The sequence below is a fragment of the Bidens hawaiensis genome, unplaced genomic scaffold, assembly GCF_021521415.1.
Source record: "Bidens hawaiensis isolate Kalapana, Puna unplaced genomic scaffold, B.hawaiensis_p1.1 tig00013810_1, whole genome shotgun sequence".
In the NCBI taxonomy this organism is placed as follows: Eukaryota; Viridiplantae; Streptophyta; class Magnoliopsida; order Asterales; family Asteraceae; genus Bidens; species Bidens hawaiensis.
Genome location: NW_027492181.1, coordinates 187,510 through 206,851, shown reverse-complemented (window position 1 = coordinate 206,851; position 19,342 = coordinate 187,510). Strand labels below are relative to the sequence as shown.

General features: G+C 35.2%; 2 protein-coding genes across 3 annotated transcripts; one reads left to right on the top strand and one right to left on the bottom strand.

The window, feature by feature from the left end:
• The first annotated feature begins 9,082 nt into the window (after positions 1-9,082).
• LOC143545073 (uncharacterized) lies at positions 9,083-11,430 on the top strand. The gene is made up of 4 exons (XM_077037021.1): positions 9,083-9,217; positions 10,021-10,281; positions 10,350-10,441; positions 10,524-11,430. Exons 1-4 carry the CDS (start codon positions 9,083-9,085, stop codon positions 11,218-11,220), a joined length of 1,185 nt encoding a protein of 394 aa, XP_076893136.1. The 3' UTR covers positions 11,221-11,430.
• Positions 11,431-11,471: 41 nt separating this feature from the next.
• On the bottom strand, positions 11,472-16,956 carry LOC143545072 (protein SOSEKI 1-like). 2 transcript variants are annotated; one of them, XM_077037020.1, is made up of 6 exons: positions 16,919-16,956; positions 14,848-15,017; positions 14,609-14,678; positions 13,704-13,822; positions 12,109-12,793; positions 11,472-11,742 (listed from the first exon to the last, which is right to left on the bottom strand). In XM_077037020.1, the coding sequence occupies exons 1-6, from the start codon at positions 16,954-16,956 to the stop codon at positions 11,574-11,576; spliced, it is 1,251 nt and encodes a 416-aa protein (XP_076893135.1). In that variant the 3' UTR covers positions 11,472-11,573. The 2 variants fall into 2 exon arrangements, 1 of the variants encoding a protein (XP_076893135.1); XR_013137361.1 differs by lacking the exons at positions 11,472-11,742; positions 13,704-13,822; positions 14,609-14,678; positions 14,848-15,017; positions 16,919-16,956 and adding an exon at positions 12,943-13,674 and having other exon boundaries at positions 12,661-12,793.
• Positions 16,957-19,342: the final 2,386 nt, after the last annotated feature.

Here is a 19,342-nt window from a genome sequence, read left to right as displayed (position 1 = left end):
TATGATGATGATGATATGATAATGATGATGATGATGATGACGATGATGTTATGATGATGATGATATGATGACAATATGATGATGACAATATGATTATATGCTGAAGTGGATATGATGATGATGATAATGATATGATGACGTTGCGGTAACACTTAAAAATAGCATATAAACAAGTCGGATACAACGACCACTGCTCCAAAAACATCATAATCAGGTTATCTTATGTTCAAAAATAACACAACTATTGTTGTTCTTCTACAAAGTGAATGCCACCACTTTATAATCGTTATTATAGCGTTTTTATCCCCACTATTTATGGCTCTACGACGGTAGCATTCTATGTGAGATCACTTCATGGTTGTATTTTTGAGGTGGCACCGAATTCATTAAGAGCCACGGTACACCCTCGTTAAGTAGTAGACAGTTTGAGGTGGTCAGTGCGCGGTGTTCCCCGCTCCAGGGTTGAATGGAGTTCACTATGCCTGCAATCGGCCCGGATGGGATTTATTATGGTTATTATAAATATAATAATTTAATTAATAAAAACATAATATAATTATATTTACTCATTATTCATATTTAGTCGGGTTAAACGGTATTTACATAGTCGGGTTTTAGTGAAATAATTCATATTTAGTCATTATTATTTATATTTGGTCGGGTTAACGGTATTTACAAAGTCGGGTTTTAGTGAAATAATTCATATTTAGTCATTATTATTATTATTATTATTAATATGATTAATTGTGGCTTAAAGGAAATAAAAACATAACTTTCCAACAAAAATGTGGTGTACAGGGGTCGAACCCGCGACCTCTACCCACAAAGCTTCAAGTCTTAACCAGCAGGCCATAAGGCGACGTGCATAAAGAATCGGTTTCTATAATTAATATACAAAGGAAGTTCATCTCAAAATTTGTTTCATATATGTGACAGTGAACCCATATATATTTTGAAAGTGAACTCATATACAATCTGGAATTCTGGTCTGGTGGTAATACTCCTCCCTTTAATCCAGCCAACCCTCCTGTCAACCCGGGTTCGACTCTCATCTGCAGCACCTTATTTTTTTATTTCCAGTTTTTTCCTTTTTTTTACCCAGCAAGTTAGGTTATTTATTTTTATCCAGCAATAACAAACAAAAACATCACACAACTTCCCTTCCCCACCACAACTGCAGGTCAAACCCTAACCCCCACCACCGCAGCAGTCAACCGTCGGCCGTCTCTCTTTTAGCCACACCGTCCGCAGCCTTCCTTTCCATCCCTATTATCCATCTCTCATTCACTCCAGTCTTCACCAATAAGGTATGTTTTAATGTTTTGGTTCAATTATTATTTTTTTGTTTACTAAAATTACAATTAGTAAGAATGATTATGTTGAAGTTTGTTAAATGATTATGTTGAAGTTTGTATGGGTTTACTCTCGTATATATTAGAGTATTTAATCCGGTTAGGGTTTGATAATCAAGTTATATAGGTTTACTTGAGCGGGTTATTTACGGGTTTGATAATCAGGTTATATAGGTTTGATAATCATTGTGTTGACCTAGTTAGACGACTCAACTCGGGGTGTTCAAGGCCCGGTTTTGACGGTTTTCGGGTCAAACCGAACCCAAACGGTTTGACATTATCCAAAACTAATAACCGAACCGTTGAGATTTAAAACCGAACCAAACCGAACCGTTATTAACGGTTTGGTTTCATGGTTTGGGGTTTATACAATGCACCTTTTTTAATAAACTTAAAGAAATTCTATATATTATGAAATATTAAACAGTTAATATATACGATTAAATCTTTCGTCCGGTACGGTTTTATACGGTCGGTTTGAAAATTTGAAACCGTAATCTTATTTGTTTAAAATATCCATCAACAGTTGTGTTTATTGAGAAAACTAAAATGTGGCTTTTAATATATATGATAAACAGATGGACATCGTAGAGAAAGACATCATCTACCAGCAGGATAAGGAGGAGGAGGTTGAGCAGCGGCCACGACGGAGGCGGCGGAGAGAACAGCCGCCAAAACCTATTGAAGGGGATGATGTGTTGGTGAGTTACCCACACACACAGTTTGTTCTCGGGACACTCGAGCACGACTGGTACCTCCAGCTCCGATTGATGAACCCTATGCCGAATACCATTTTAAGCCTCGGTTTTTTGGAGTCAGTTGGCGCGGACAACAGACTCCATGAGTATGTCGACAAAGACACGCCGTGGATGAGGATGTTTACGATGAACTACCCCGCACACCGGGAGCTTACGCTAGAGGTTTATTCAACATTCCGTTTCAGGTTTTTTTCTTTTTACTTTAACTATGTTTACCGCCTACACATTACTTTAATATATTCAAAACAGATTGTTTATTTTATTTCAGGCCACGGGAGGCGGGGAGGCCAGAGGTGCAGATGAGAGATCAGAACCCAGAGGGTCGGGCGTGGGAGGTTTCATTCAAGATGTTTGGGGTCAACCGATACTTTTCATTGGAGGAGTTCGTCGTGGCGATCGGCTTTTACACCGAGGAGGAGGTCCAGCAGCCAATCTAAACCGCGAGCGTCCGCAGGGCCGCGAACGATTATCTGTGCGTTTGGTGGCGCACGATTGCGAGTAAGCCGTTCCCATCCGGTAGCCAAGAAAAAGCCTCCTGCATCATTGACCCGTTGTACAGGTACGTGAACCTATGTTACTTTACATTACGTTACATTGTATTATATTACGTTACATTATATTGTATTTACCTTATATTATATTTCGTTGTGCATGTACCTACACAGGCTGATAGCCTCGTCAATACGAGGTCGATATCTGGGTGCTGACCACTGCAAACTCTCAGACTTGTTTTTTTTGCGGTGCCTTCTGACGGGGATCCATTGCAACCTCGCCCATGGCTTCGCCTACTACATCGCCACATACCCGCACAGGCAGGGACGAGGATCGTTGCTCGGTGGCCCCTACGTGATGCGCATCGCGCATCATTTGGGACTTCAGACACAACTAGCTACCCTTACGATCCCGACAATATCCCCCCGCGAGCTCGCCCGTGGTAGCGCCTAGGGCATGCGTATTGTTCTCAAGTTTAAGGACCCCGACGGGAGAAGAGTAGACCGTCTCGTTACGGACTTCAACAAACCACCGTACATACAGGTGCCATTAGTTGAGCCTCCACCATTGATTGACCCGGAGGTGCACGTCGACGACAACCACGAAGAGAAATCGAGGGACGACGACAGAGGGGAGGGGGAGGATGAGGCGGCAGATGGAACGGAGCAGGTTTAGGTTACTTTTATAACTCGTTTATATTTATTTGTTTCGTCTAAATATTAACGTTTAATTATCATTTTAATGCCAGCCACGGGTGCCGCAGCACGCACCGCGCACCTATCGCGTTGTGCGTTTAGACCACGCCACGGATGCACGCTTACGGAGAGTAGAGGACGCGGTGCTACGGATGCAACGTCAAATCGATTGGATGATGGAGAGGGAGGCCAGTCGACAGCGCGGTGAGGATTACACATTACCTCCCCCACGCTTTGATCACGAGGCTAGCACATCAAGGGCCGGCGCCGGCGCCTCAACCAACGGGGACGAAGACGGGGACACGGTAGTGTAAATATTGATTTACACTACTTTGTTATATTCTATCAAACTTTAATATTTTGTATGTTATGAACTTGTTATGGAACTTGTTATGAACTTTTATATTTTGCATCACATGGTTTTAAGTTTTTTATGCTTTCTAATATTGAAAGGTTACAATTATTAAAATCCAACCAACTAATAACACAAACATGATCATAATATTAGTTTAACTACATAATAAACTTATGAAAATTGACTTCAAAGAAGATGTATTTTTCAAACAAAAAAAGAAAACAAGGAGAGCTTTGATTCCAAAACACCAAAAATCAAAGCAAAATGAAGATGTATATTTCATTTAATATTTTTTTAAACTAATAGCCAACACCTCATATTATAGACTAAAATCACTTATTTAATTATATATTTATTTAAATATATATCATTTTTGATCATAATAATCATAATCATATAATTAAAACAAATTTATATTTAAATCAAATTCTTATAATTATCAACTTAGGTTAATATTAGTAATATTAATATTAATGATAATAATATGATGATTTGAAACGGTGAGATGATAGTTGATTTGATTGATTGACCACACCGCAACGGTTAGTCCTTACCGTCGCGTGTTGTGCGGTTTTCTAACCACACCGCTGGTATGGTTAGAAAAGCCCTTTTTAAGACATACCAGTGTCTTATTTGTATCACATAGAGAAGAAAACTTAGTAATCACTATATAATTGTACCTTATGTCCTTGTGCTCATCAAGGAGTTGACCAACCATTTTTTCTTCTCTCATCAATAATTAAAGAGAAAATTCCCAAAATGATCCAAAACAAGAGAGAGAAAAATAAATAATCCTAATTATGTCAACATTCCCAAAACAACCCAATAAATATGTACTGATGCGACGAGTTGGGAAAATAAACGACGGTATTTTTTAACCAATCAAAAGGTGACATGTGTAAAGTTCTGACACAACAGACGAGATATTTGAAAATCCCGTCTGGTCCGACCATATTTTTAACTTAATTAACTTTTTAAAAAACCGGACTCTCCAGACGGTTTTTTTATGTTTCTCATCTGGTCCGTTCATTTTTCCTTGAGATTTGAGCTTTTTTAATTTCGTCTTGGTAGACGCATTTTGATTGAATTTCGTCTTCCAAGTTCATATTCCAAAGTTTCTTATCTTGTAAGTTCAAATCTTCTTTTATTCTCCTATCTATATCTTCTTATATCTATAACTCCGATCCATCAATCTCATAACTACACTTTAGCGAAATGAAGTATAAGAGAGGAGATCGAGTCGAGGTTGCGGATTTGGGTCCTGGGTTTTTGGGATCGCACTACGGCGGTAACATAATCTCAACGTTTGGAGATGAATACATTGTTCAATATCGTACCCTACAATATTATATATATGTATATATATAGGGTAAGGATCCTATGAGAACCATTTGAAAATTGAGAACTTTGAGAATTATTTTGGACCACTAAAAAACCTCTAAAAATTCATAAAACAAATAATAACAAAAATTTTAAAAAAGTAAAAAAACTAAAATTCTTATATTTCATTCCGGTTTCATAAAAAAAAATTAAAAAAATACAAAAAAAAACTTTGTATTATACACATGTGTATAATTTACCCTCTAGCTACGTAATGTACACATATGTACATTATCATATACCTTAAATTGTACATATGTGTATAATAAACATGTATAAAATTTTAAAAATAAGTATTATACATATGTGTATAATTTTGTTAAACCGATATTTTTTTCAATTTTTTTATAAAACCGGGATGAAAAATATTTTTTTTGTTTTTTTACTTTTTTTATTTTCGAGTTTTTTTTTTGTTTTATAATTTTTTTATTTTTTTGTTAAAAAAACTGTTTTTTGTAGTCTAAAATGGTTCTTAAAGTTCTCAATTTCAAAATAGTTTTCACATGATTCTAAATATATATATATATAAATCTAACAATGTACTTAACAGGTAAACAGGTATTTTACCTGTTTTTAGACACGAAAATTAACAGGTAAATTTCGTGTCTACTTGTTTAGTACACGAAACATGTTAAGGCCTTACCTGTTACATATTAAAGTCGCGTAGGTACGTATCATGTATTAATGTCTCGCGTATAAATTGTCATCCCTAATTCCTACCAACTAATGGAACATACCTTCATCAAATAATTAGTTATTTAATTTATCAACCTTCTTATTCTATTCTTAAATATGCTATATTAGTAAATTAATTACACATTTATAATTATAAAAGCATGTTTGCTTAAAAAAAATATTTAACTATTTATTGTATTTATCTAAAAGATAGCTAAATGTACCGCTCTAAGACCGTCCGTTATGGGCGCGAAAGGCGCGGCACACCACCAAGGGTGTGGAAGGGGGACGACTTCACAACGATGGGCGTCGTTCTCTCTCCATCACACATACACACACACACATATATGTGTGTGTGTGTGTAATGAGGCGCTAAAGATGCTTTAAACCACAACAGAACGTTATGAAAAAGGGTTTCGAAGCCTCGTTCTTACGTGGCGATGATGTGGCACTGTGGAGGGGCTTCGATGCCCCCACCGTAGAGAACAACCTAAATATGGGAAAACCCCCAAAAATGTCCATTTTAAACAATGTGATCAAACTTTTGTCTATCATTATCATATATTCCTTAAATGTCCATTACCAATAATCTTGGCTCCTCCCTTAAACTTCTTTATACTCACTTATTTTAAACCAATAATTACTTGCCACGTGTGGTATATACCGTCAGCCTTACTTATATACCGTCGGAAGATGGTATATAATGTCGGCCTCACAAATATATCGTCGGATCCTAATTTATTAGTTTCTTTGTAAAAAAATTATTTTTTTAAATCATTTCCTAAATTTTTGCAAGGCCGACGGTATATATGTAAGGTCGACGGTATATATGGCAGTCCGACGGAATGTATGACACATGACAAATAGCTATTGGTTTAAAATAAATGAGTCTGACAAAGTTTAAGAGAGAATCCGACGGTATTAATCATTGACACTTAAAGAATTTATAATGGTTATGAACAAAACCTTGAGTACCTTATTTAAAATGAACATTTTAGAAATTTTCCTCTTAAATATTCATTACATCGCCCGACAATATACAGATTTTTATAAAAGAATAATATCGATTGGTGTGACAAGTCAAAAGAAAAACAACTGCAACAAGCAAAAATAGATGATGTATTGGTATGTTTGACTGATCAATAAGGTTGTGCTAAACATAGGTTGTGTTAAACTTATGTGATATATCACATCTATTCTTAACTTTTTTAATAGAGTTTGCAACTGTTTATGAAATGAGATCTAAATTATCTATATTGATTATGTCACTGTTAAAGAAAAAGTCCATTACTAAAAGAAAACCCCTTTTAAATTAGATTTTAAACCTGAGACAACCTTAACAATCACTAATATACAATTAAATTAGAAGACCAATTACACATCTCTCCTTTATTTATCTTTGGCGAACCCACCCTTACTATATGAGTAAAACTTAAGAAGAGTGGGTCAAGTTAAATAAATTGAGTTAAATATATCATTTCCTATTATTTTAGTTTAAATATTTGTTTTACTTTTTTTAGTTGAATAAATTGAATAAACTGATTGCAGTTTGAGGCTTATGATCTTTAAGAGTTCAAGCTTGAATCTAACTCATTAAGTGGGTAATCTGGCTTGGAGGAATCAGATTATATGCGATAAAGGGGTTGGCTATGTTAGAATTCAAGGTACTCTAAAAGCTATGATGTTGAGGTGGTTTTGCTTCATAGAGTCCATTGGATTTTCTTTGGGAGAATTGAGTTGGTGGTTGAATTTTTTTGGTAGCACTATGGGGTTGTTGGTTCTGTTTTTTTATTGGTCCTTCTGGTGTGTATCTCAGATTCTTGCGGAGTGTAAATAAATAGTGTTTTGGTTGGAATGAATATATTAGCTTGTTGAAAAAAAAAGAAAGAAAAAGAAAGAACAAAAAAAAAAAAAAAAAAAAAGAGAACTAATGTTGTTCTAAGGTGTGCCTCAAAACCAGTATTAAGTTTACACCTTGTTTTAGGAAAAACCCAGTCAAGTATTGGCTATCTTGTTAAAAAAGTATTATTTCCTACTATTTCAGTCACATGTGACATAGTAGTAGGAGTCTTGGTTTTTCCTATAGAAACAAGTCCAATCCCCAATTGTATCACTTTTGGTGGATTATGATAATGAGGAGTTTGCACTAGGCCTTGTGTAAGGTTGCCGGTTTGAATCCCGAGCCCACCCGAGTTTTCATCTCATTGTGTGTTCCGCAAGAAAGTTCTACTATTGTGGCGCCACAATGATTGTCAAGTGGCAACTGACATTATGGTTTATCGGGGAACGCTTGCCAAGCTCTAAAAGCCAATGTGAGCCCGGTTAAGACAACATACTCTGACTAAAATGAAACAACGATGCTCTATTGGCAAATTATAGAAGAGAGAGTGGGAGAGAGACATGCCATGTAAGCAGCCCCATAAGCAGTTTTTTAACAAGGCATGGCATGTAAGCAACCACATAAGCAGTTTTTTAACAACTAGGCATGTCACGTAAGCATCAAACTAACGGAGTTAACATTCTGTTAGTCACGGGCCGTTGAAAACAAATACATGTTTAGTTGGGACAGTCACCGGCAAGTATAAAGTTGGGACTATTATTTGCGAACTTGAGATTATTTAAAAAATACGATAACCTAAATAAAAAATAATAATAATAATACGTAGCCGGCGAGATGTGATAGATATAGTTTGTAAAAAGGAGATCCCCTGGGTGTTAATCCTTGTCGGTATTAGCTTCTTCACACAAACCCTGCACATGGCTATGATACGTGAGCCCTGACCACTTTAAAGTTTAAACCCCATAACCTGCATCTTTCCGTCCTTGAAGCCGGCCAACACACAAATCTCTAATCCATCAATCCAATGTCACTTTGAGATTCCCTCCATTTACACTCAACCTTCTTCATTTCATTCCTGCCATGGTGGCATCACCATCATTCAACCACCCACATGGCTTCTCTCCAAACCCTACACAATCCCAACGCAGGACACCACCGCACACCTCTCCTCCAAGTCATCGCCATTCTACCCAAACACGACATCTTCGATTTTACCAACCGGAACAACAACAACCGAGGCTTCTATTTGAGATTATCTGATTCTATTCATTCCGCTTACGTGTCTGTTCCCGATGCTGACGTAGACTTGATTTTGAACGATAAGATCCAACTGGGTCAGTTCGTGCATGTCACCCGCTTCGAACCCGGGTCGCCGGTGCCGGTTGTCAGAGGAATCAAACCGGTGCCGAAACGGAGGGCGTGTGTCGGAGATCCCAAGGATTTGATTTCGAGTGATTTGCTGGTGGTTAGGGCGAAAGCTGCTGTTAAGGATACGAGGAGGCTGTCGCTGTCGAATGGGAAGGTTAAGGTTAAGGATGAGTTTGGATTTTCCGGCGAGGAAGGGGTGGGACCGGAGTCCAGCGGTGAAAAACCGGAGGTCTGTTTCAGAAGCAAATACCGGGTCGGGTATAAAAGTCAGAGAGCCTTCGTCTCCATTCTGTTCTACTCCAGTAATGTTTAAAATATTATTATTATTATTATAGTCAAATTATTTATTTTATGAAACAGTTGTACTCTATGCATAGATACTTGTACATTTTGGTATTTTCTGAATAGCCATTAATGACCGATTCATTAACTTCATAGCATTGATACTTTATTGCTTTAACAATTTTTGATATATATGTGGCTAGCACGTAAAATTATGATGGCAGCTATACAAACACCACTGACATATGATCAACACGTGTTTGGATGAGGGTTCAAACGAGCCGTTTCAAAAGTGCGAAAAGTGGTCAAACGGGCCGTTTTGATAGTCATACAATTATTATGTATGATGGGGCAAAAACGGTAATACACTAATACGGCTTGTATGAGGCCAAATCATATGAGCTGTATGATTTTCTTTTGACTAACAAACTCAAACTTACATATGAGGTGTCATATGAGTTGTATAATAGGACAAAAAGTGCTCAAACAGGCCGTATGTATGATAACGTGGAAAAGGTAATACAAGTTGTATTTACGGCCCAATTGATTTGTTTGACAAAAATGACTATATGTCTACTGAGTACTTACAAATCTATACTGGAAGTAGGACCTTCATCACCCCATTATTCGGCACATATGATAGGATGGAAAGTCATACATCCCATATGACATCATACAATATGATAGGGTGAAAAAGTCATGTGGCCCATATGATGTGACAATCAAGTTAGCGTACACTTTTGGAGGTGGTGTACCAGACTACCAGGACCTAAATTACTTGACGTTATTACAGTCCTTATTTTAGACACTTCTTGATTTTCAGGTTCGTTCGGTTAGGAAGTCATCTTTAGTGAAAGATCTTGTTCAAAAACAGCCTAATATGAATCTAGCACCTCTAAAAAGCAAGAATGTGATGGTTTCTGAAAAATCAATCAGCAAACCTGTAAAAAAGGACCTGAAAACCTCATTCGACACCATTCATGTTCCAAACAACCTTATGAAAGTGCAACTCAATGCAAGAACATGCTCTGATTCAAAAATTTCATGGGATTTTGTTTCGCCTACAATTCGTCAACTTGGAAAGGTATTGATTTGTCAAATTATTCAAGATTTTATTCTTGTTTAATGATGTTGTAACATGTTATCTTTCAGGAAGCTATTTGTCACAGGAATCTTGGATTTTCGTCTGCGATACATGCTTTAAAAGAATCTTCAGCCATCGAGAGCATCCTTCAATGCATGAGGTACTACATAAGGAAGGATTTTTATAAATTTAATTCATTTAATTTTTATAACTTAATTCGGTTAAAATTTTAATTTATGCAGTCGGTTTGGGGAAATATGTGAACTTGCTGAGACCACTAGAAACCCTCTTGTTGAACAATTCTTGAACTTCTATCACGACCTTCAAACGTCAACCACCGCAGTCAACGCCTTAATTGACTCGAAGTCAACTGATGTCAAAACAAAAGGTCAACCTAACAATAGTGCATTATGGGTGCAAGCTGCTTTAGAATCAAATCTAGGAAAGTTTACTTTGTTTACAATGGAAGACAACAGAAAGATTCAAGATAGTGAGGCAAATTACCATATTGTCCTTGAAAACACTTCAGATAAAATCCAAACGGAAAACCGGTCACCAGGAAACAAGAAAATCCCGAGAACCCAAGAACCTGTTGCTTCAAGGGTGAGGCGTGTGGGTTCCAGTCCTGTAGCAAAAAATGAAAGTCCCGAAAGGGTAAAATGGTCAAAAGGAAGCGGATTAAAGGAGACTGCTAAATTGGCTGAAGAACTGCTTTTAGTGTCGCAAAAATGGTTTTTGAATTACTTGGAGGAATCTTTGAACAATGGGTTTTGGTTAACAAACGAAGAAGATTCCGGTGCTGCGGTTGGTCTTTTGGGTAAACTTAAACGGGTCAACCGTTGGCTTGATGAATCAGTTCGCGGGGATGAAAACGTGGAAAATTTAAGAAAAAATATTTATAGGTTTTTGCTTGATCATGTCCAGAAAGCAGGCATGTAGTTTAGGTCAAGATACAGATTGCTGATTGCTGACTAAAGATTTAAAGTTGTGGATGTGAGGGCAAATATGTCATTTCACATCATCAAGAAAGTTGTTAGGGTTTTGAGAATTGTTGTTCTAACCAAAACTAATGAATGGTAGTTATTGTTTAACCAATAGAATGTAGCATTTGTTTTGTTTTAGGGATTTTTATTTTGCAAGACTCAATATTTATGATTTAAAGTGGTGACCCTTTAAAGATTGGTTCAAGATTCATCACAAAGTCAAAATGTTGACTAAAGTAATTAATTTTTCTGTACACCCATGCTTTCTTTGATTTTATACAAATGTAGTTTTTTGGCACAAACAAGTGTTCAATTATTTGTCAAGAAAAAAGTATCCATAGATTTTGAAGAAGGTGAATGTGATCTTCTTGTGTTTGGTTCAAGTCTTGAATTGGTAGATTTGGCCTTTGACTTCATCCCTCTGCAGTATTTCATGTGGTTGTGAAGCTTCTCCGGATTGAAATGCCTTCCGCATTGCCTGCATTAACCATACCAACACTTGGGTCGATTAGTGCATGTACTGATTTTTAAGCATAGAGCTCAACATAAGAATATTGATCATAACAAAACATGTGTTTATGAAAACATTAGCATCTATATCTATTAACACAAATACTACTAAAGCAATAAGAACAATAGGTTTGACTTGAGTCAAATCTATAGTTTTTCAAATTAACACCAAATTCACATGCATCTGGATAAACTAACTAAAACTTAAATGGGTTGGTTGAGCTTTTTAAAAAGTTCTAAAAAAAGTTCATGTTAATTTGAAAGTCAAAACATGCATATTTGACTATAAAAGTCAATGTAATATAGAAAGTTTGAAACTAGGAATTGAACCTACGAGCAATTGGGGCCGTTCACAGGCTTATAAGCAGCTCCAAAGGTTTTCAAGTTATTGAAATCCTCCTTCTTACTCTTCTTTGATCTATCGTTCGTGTCAAATCTTTTCTCGAAGCCCCTCAACTTCTGTTCTTTACATATTTGCCCCATGTTATTTTCGTTACCATATTTTTCAGAAACCGAACTTACCGTAGAAGGTACGCTACAGTTTCTTTTATTGATCACCACCACCGCCTTCTCATGGGTGTTAGCGGTCCCACAAGTGATCCAGTTAAGAAACATGCCCGACTTCTGACCTGATTTCCTATACGAGTAATTTGGCGACTGAATGGTATTGAGATAACTTATTTCACTTTTATCACCTCCTTTCTTACTCTTATCATTATTGTTCTCATCATCATCACCATCATCATCATCCATATTATCATTCAATAACGTTTCGTGAAAGGAATTATTCTCGTTTACATCGACTTCTTTGTCTTTGTCCTCATCTTGATTCTTTGTTGTGTCTTCAGTTGTAACATTGGAGCCAAATGAAGATTCTTCTATTTCTGTAGATGTATTTGTTGAGAAATCTAGAGAATATTCTTTTCTCATTGAAGGGTATTTTGGACCAGTTATATTGCCTTCAAATGGTGGTGATGTTTTTAACTCAAAGACTTCTTTCCCTTCGTATGAATCAATGTCTGTTAATCAATCAAATAATAAATTAGAGTTTTATTTCGTGGACAACAAGAATATGTTAAAAGAACAGACAAAAAAATAAAAAAATAAGTTGCATATTGTTCTTTTATATTGTTCTGTTTAAATGATTAAATATTCCGTAAGTCATTACCATAGTATGCCTCCAAATTGTCAAGAGGTTGTAGATCTTGTATTACATGACTGTTTGCTTCATTGCCGGGGTACTTAGTCGTGCCAACATAAGATTTGTTATCGGCAAGGTTGTAGCGGGTGTATGCCAAGTTGGCTGTTGGATTGGCATGAAATGTAGATGGGTCTCGGTTTGGGCAATCACTAGGAATATGACCAATACCACATTGTTTGCACGACCCATAAACGGTGTTATAAGAGTATGCCCAAGAAAAATGACTTCGTTTGTGATTGTTGTTGTTGCTGCTGCTATGATCGTGAGGCAAATGATAGCCAATGAAGGATTGTGGTGTAGTGTCGGGCATGGGTTGAAAGCCATGTTGAGCTTTCATCTCTTGAAGAGCCTGAAGTTGTTGTGGAGACTGAGTGTCGATAGATGTAGCTGATCTAGAAGGATAGCCTGGAATGCCAGTAAAGACTAAAATTGTGATTTGTGTTAATAATGTTGTAATTAAGGATTACAATTAAGGGGTTATATAAACATATAATATAATCCATATTTACATAATACTATCCGAAATAATTACTAGTTACAATGTGATCTAATAATGGGTTTGTTCATGCCGCAAATTAGAGGACTTTGGTGAATATACGTCGGTAGAAGTCTGTTTTCTAGTAATGATATGATTACCAGTTCAATATTGGGTATGATTTAATTGAATGGTACAATGAAAAATATAGTAAAAAAGAAACTAATAAAAGCAAGAAATTAAGAAGATGTACCAGTGTTTAATGTTGTTGAGTAGATCTCTGACCCTTTAAGAACATATTCATTGTCACATATCGGGGTAATGAGGTCGTCGTTTAATATGTCTTGCCAAACATATCTCTTATTGTACCTTCTGTAATTTGTTATGAAGAAAATAAATACTAACAATAAATTATTTAAATATTTGAAGCTTTTTGGTATTAATGACATTCGACAACCTAAAATGATCATTTATTTCTGACATTTTTATAATAAATACCATAACGTTATATTATTCATCTTCACTCTTCAGTTACTAGGATACAGACAATATAATGTTTTAGAGTTTTAGTGTATAGTAGGATACCAAGAACACTAAATGCGTAATAAACGAAGAACTTAGGGGTGCCGTGTTGATGATTGATGGGTTAAGATCGACACTGACCTACAACTTTTAAACTTACCATAGAGCGTAAGAAACTGAAAAACCGTGTCAAGCCAAGCACAAAATGCATATTCACATATTGATACAGATATAACCTGTCTAATTTGAAAAAATATTTTGTTTATATCTTTTTTTTCTTATAATACACAAAAGCTGCAAATTTACTAAAAAATATGTTTAGGGAACAATTGTATTTAAACAGTACAACTAATGACCATTTAGTTTAAAAAATTTTAATTTGGTGTAAAAGATTCAACCCGAAACTATAACACCCAAACCTATATTTCTTGTTAGATTCGTGTTAACTAATAAATTCACACCCGTAGAATCTATATTTTAACTCTTTTACACCTCTGTATACTGAGATATTTCTTAAGTTTCTCACTTTCTCTCATCTCATTAAACGTAGGCGTCTCCCTTCGTCGATAAAAGTTAAAAATGTGTTTATTTTTACCGTGAATAGATAAACATAAAAAAACAAAAAAAGAACCAAACCTCTTGAATGACCAAGCGAAACTTTCTGGCATGTCTTTTCCTCTTAGCTCCACAAGCCACCTCTTAACATCTACAAATCAATAACTTTTTGATGATTCCTAGAAAATGACATATATATTTTTTTGTTTTCTAGGATAATAATAATAAACATAGTAAAGCATGACAGTCACATGAGTTCTAAATAGTAAATACATGTATATGCATTTCACCATTAGTTACTTTGTTAAGAAATTATTGACCTCTTAAGTGTACACCGTTACGGGAGTGATGATGTATGCGAATGAGATGAGGGTGTTCAATACGCCCGTTGCGGCACAAGTAATAGATAATATGAACTTTTCTCACTTCACCACCAACTTCGTTTCCAACACCACCATTAACGTTGGTGGCTTGTGCCTCCATTGATCTTCTGCGTGAAAGGATAAAACAAAGCAAGATTGATATACAAAAATATATAAAAGATATAATAATCATGAAAATAAAAACATAAGAATAGCTACTATTTACTTTATATTTCATTTAATGATAATACAAATAGTAAAATTAAAAGTAATAATAACAATAATCATGAAAATTTAACTACATGAATATTTTTAGAAAAGTGAAAATAAAAGTTTTAATTATGTGTGTTGAAAACTTCCAACGGCATAATTCTAGGGTCAAGTTTTTTTCAATGATAAGAAAAATATTTCCCACGAGTATGTTTCCTATAATCCAGTTTTAGTTGGAAATGGGTCGGGAATGATGGTTTCGATGATCCTACACAATTTCACAAAAAAAGAAAATGGTGAAGTGGAGTAATTTTCTAGATAGACAAGATAAATACTTTCGTAGTAAAGTACACATGTAATGACACAAAAGTAAAAACAAACGGATTTTCCAACGATCTTGTCGTTATACATAAGAAACCTACGCATACGAGGCTATGTTAATCTACGAACCCTACCAAGGGGCTGTTTAGTTCATTCAGTTCTGAATGAGTCAGATCTGAATAAGCTTCTGTCCCATTCAGCAACAACAATAAGTATCAATGATTCAGACATAATTTTAACCATTCAGATGTTTTTCTGTTTGGACCAAACAGTCTGAATGAATCAGGTGTTTACATCTGAATGGTTTCATTCAGATGTAAACAAACAACCCCAAGACAGTCTACTTGTTGAAGTCAAAAAACCAGTTTAATTCTTTTACTTCTATATGAGATTGTCTTTATAAAACTTAATTATTACACCCTGCTTGAGGTGCGCGCATATTATGTATATATGTGTAAACCCTCGGGTGGGCAAAAGTGAAATTGCACTAATTTTGATGTTATTTTACTAATCTCGTGAAAATAACGTTAAAAGTGGCGGAAGGTTAATCAGGCATCATGTGGTGGCGTTGATAGCCGAAAGACGAGGGTACATGCACCAATCAGCCGGTATCCCGATGATTGAGTGCTATGTGCTTTATGTCCAAGGCTTGATGCAAAACTACTATCGAGCCGGGGGTCTCACCGGAAGCAGTCTCTCTATCCTTATGGGGTAGAGGTAAGGCTGTCTACATCTTACCCTCCTCAGACCCTAACATAGCTTTGCTATTGGTGGGATATACTGAGTACGATGATGATGATGATGATGATGATGAAAACTTAATTATAATGATTTATTACATCTAATATCTAATTATTAAATGATTATAATAATAAACTAGCTATACAAAACGAATTATTCGAGACAAAAGTTCAAGGTTTTGTTATTGTAACATTGTTAAGCCGGTTGTTGATGGTTGGCCAAAAAGGTAGACGGATGGTAAAAAAATATATTAGCTATATAAATAATGATAGATGGTTGGGTTGACATTGATATGTTCTGGCCTATTTCGCAAATTGCTATAAACTAAACACTACGTGTTATTGTTGACATGGATATTAATAGTTTAAAGCAAATTCTAATAATACAATAGTATATAAGTTTCAAAAAGGTAATTTGTAATAATAATTTTCTTTAAAAATAACTAGTTACCATGCACGTACGGCTTGAGTTTCCGTTAAAAGTTATGTTAGAAAAAGAAAAGAAAAAAATTAGTTACATACAAACACAAGTTATATACATGGATAATAAGTCATGGATTTGAAAAAGGCGCTCAATATTTGTTTTGTTTTAGGCCTTCAAAAGGGTTGAACCGGTCATGGTCATGTCATGATTCTACTGATTCTATGAAATTTAGAACTAAATGAAATTGAACCTCCTTCATATGATCTGATTTTATAGTTTACGATGATTCATCCTTTCAAACTAGTTATCACTCGATCATAGTTTATAATCATACCTTTTGAAGCTACGTTTTGCAAAACCGGGTTCTTCCATGAGCTTGAACGATCACAAGATTAATCTTCTAGTTTTTCTGTTCGTAACTCTCGAAGTTAGTTCCGAAGCAACAATCATAAAAGAATTTAAAAACTAAAAAAAGAAGATGCTTAGTGAGACAAAATCATATAATTCAAGTAGGGTTTTGCAAAAACATGCATATATATTAAAATCTCTTGAATTTAATTTATAAAACACAGTTAGGCGATCATTTAGAATAAAAATAAAGGAATCAAGGTCAAAATTTCCTACATGATTTGGATAGACAATTCAAAAGTATGCAGGTCTTGATATAGCTGCGCAGCTTGTTGCTAGTTTGCCTTCTACTTCGATGTAAAATAACGAAATAACTAATGACTGAGTTCTCACCTGTTATTCCCAAGTTAATAAACAAATCATATTAAAGACAGAACCAATTAACACAAAAGTTGTGTTTGGAAGAATGAAGGTTAATTATGTGTATGCTTATATACACACATGACACACAAAAGAAGACAGCCAGAAAGAGGTTGTTGTTAAGATGGTGGTGGTTGATTGGTTGATGGTGAAATCCACGCAGCATCTTCAAAAGTCTGCGTGCCGTTTCATGACCTCAGAATGATATATATGATGGTTTATAATCTACGTTTCATTAAAATAAACACATGTATGATGTATGTATATATAAAATCAGGTATCAAGGTCTTTATCCTAGCTAAAAACATAGACAAGATAAATTCTATTCATAATGTTTGTAACTTTGTATTGTAAATATCTTTTTGGAGAACTCTAATGTATCCTGTCGGTAAAGGTCTTCGTATCGCACTCAGTGCCGGCCCAAGTGCTTTAAGAAGTCAAGCAAGGGCTAGAGGCCCCCAAACAACGTAAGGTTCCAATTTTTTTTATTTTTTATTTAAATGTATTAAATTATTTAGCAGAGATATTGAATAACAACGTAGTGTAGGAATGAAAATTGATTTTTGCCTACATGCTACTTGCATTAGAAGTTTAGAACATTAATTTGTTATTTGCTATTGTATTTGAACATTGATTTGTATTAGAATTAGAACAAATGATTATTACATCTATTATTTGCGACAATATTAAAGTTTAGAACATTACGTTGCTATTTGCTACTACATTATAACATAAATTAATTTGTGTAAGAACCTTACAGATCATTGTTTTAAATCTTTAAAAGTTTATAAAAAGGCCTCAAATATTTTGTTCGCTTAAGGCCTCTCAAAACGTTGGGCTGCCACTTGTGGCACTTTGTCGGTAAATATATCATGGTAATGTATTTATCGATGAAAGTTCTCAAGACTAATGATGGAGACGGATTACCAATGACGGTTGGTGAAAATTACCAGTTTCAACGAATGAACGAGGATGTATTCACCGATGAATTATCAACGGATGAGTGGATGACGGATTACCGACTACGCTCTCTGTCGGTAATATATTTAATTAAAAAAAGTAGAAGTTTAGTATTCTGTAAATTTAAATAAAACACACAGATAATAAGAAAAAACTAGTGTGAATAAAAATATCGCCTTAGAATAAAAATTAAATACAAAATAGGTTTAGACAAATATAAAATAAAATATAGATAAGAAAAAAATCTAGCTAGTTAGAGGGACATTTTACGTGTTGTGGAGCCATGACTCCTTTCATTGCAACATTTCTTCCATGGTTAGTAGGAGTGGTTATCGCATAAACACCTAGTCATAGAGCCTCCATATTTCGTTGTATTAGTTCCCTTTTGTTAGTGATTTTAGTGTAATTAGGATTAACTTTTTTGATCAAGTTAATTGCAATATGAATCTAAATAAGTCGGGTGCGGGGTGCACGCTTATTTGATCTTATTATAATGCTAAGTCATGGGGGTTCCAAGGGGGCAACGCCCCTGGTAGCAGGGTCCAAGAGGCAGCGCCCCTGGCTGGGGTCGAGCTGCTTATTATAACTGCAAATCATTATTAAAAACGTATTTTGAACATATGTTGCTTTAGTAAATACGTATTAGAAAATTAATTAACTAATTTTCGTTACAAAGTTTAATAAAATAACAAGAGCGTATTTTCAGTTTTATGATAACTGAAAGCAGTTCTCGTTGTCCATGTATCAAACCCTAATATAACATTATTTTGATTATACGAATTTTCTTCTAGTTCATCATAACATACATAAATCCATACTTGATTCTTGCTCTCAAATTTTTGTTTCATCCGGCCAAAATATTTGGAAACCACAAATTATTTTGATCTGATAGTGTTTACACGACACTCAGAAATCCAACGATAATCGTTTGCAGAAATTTTCCAACACCCTTTGGCTCCAAATTTTCTTTTATGTTTGTAATTTTCAAAACATTAAACAGTGATTAGTAGTTTGTTTGACGATATACCTC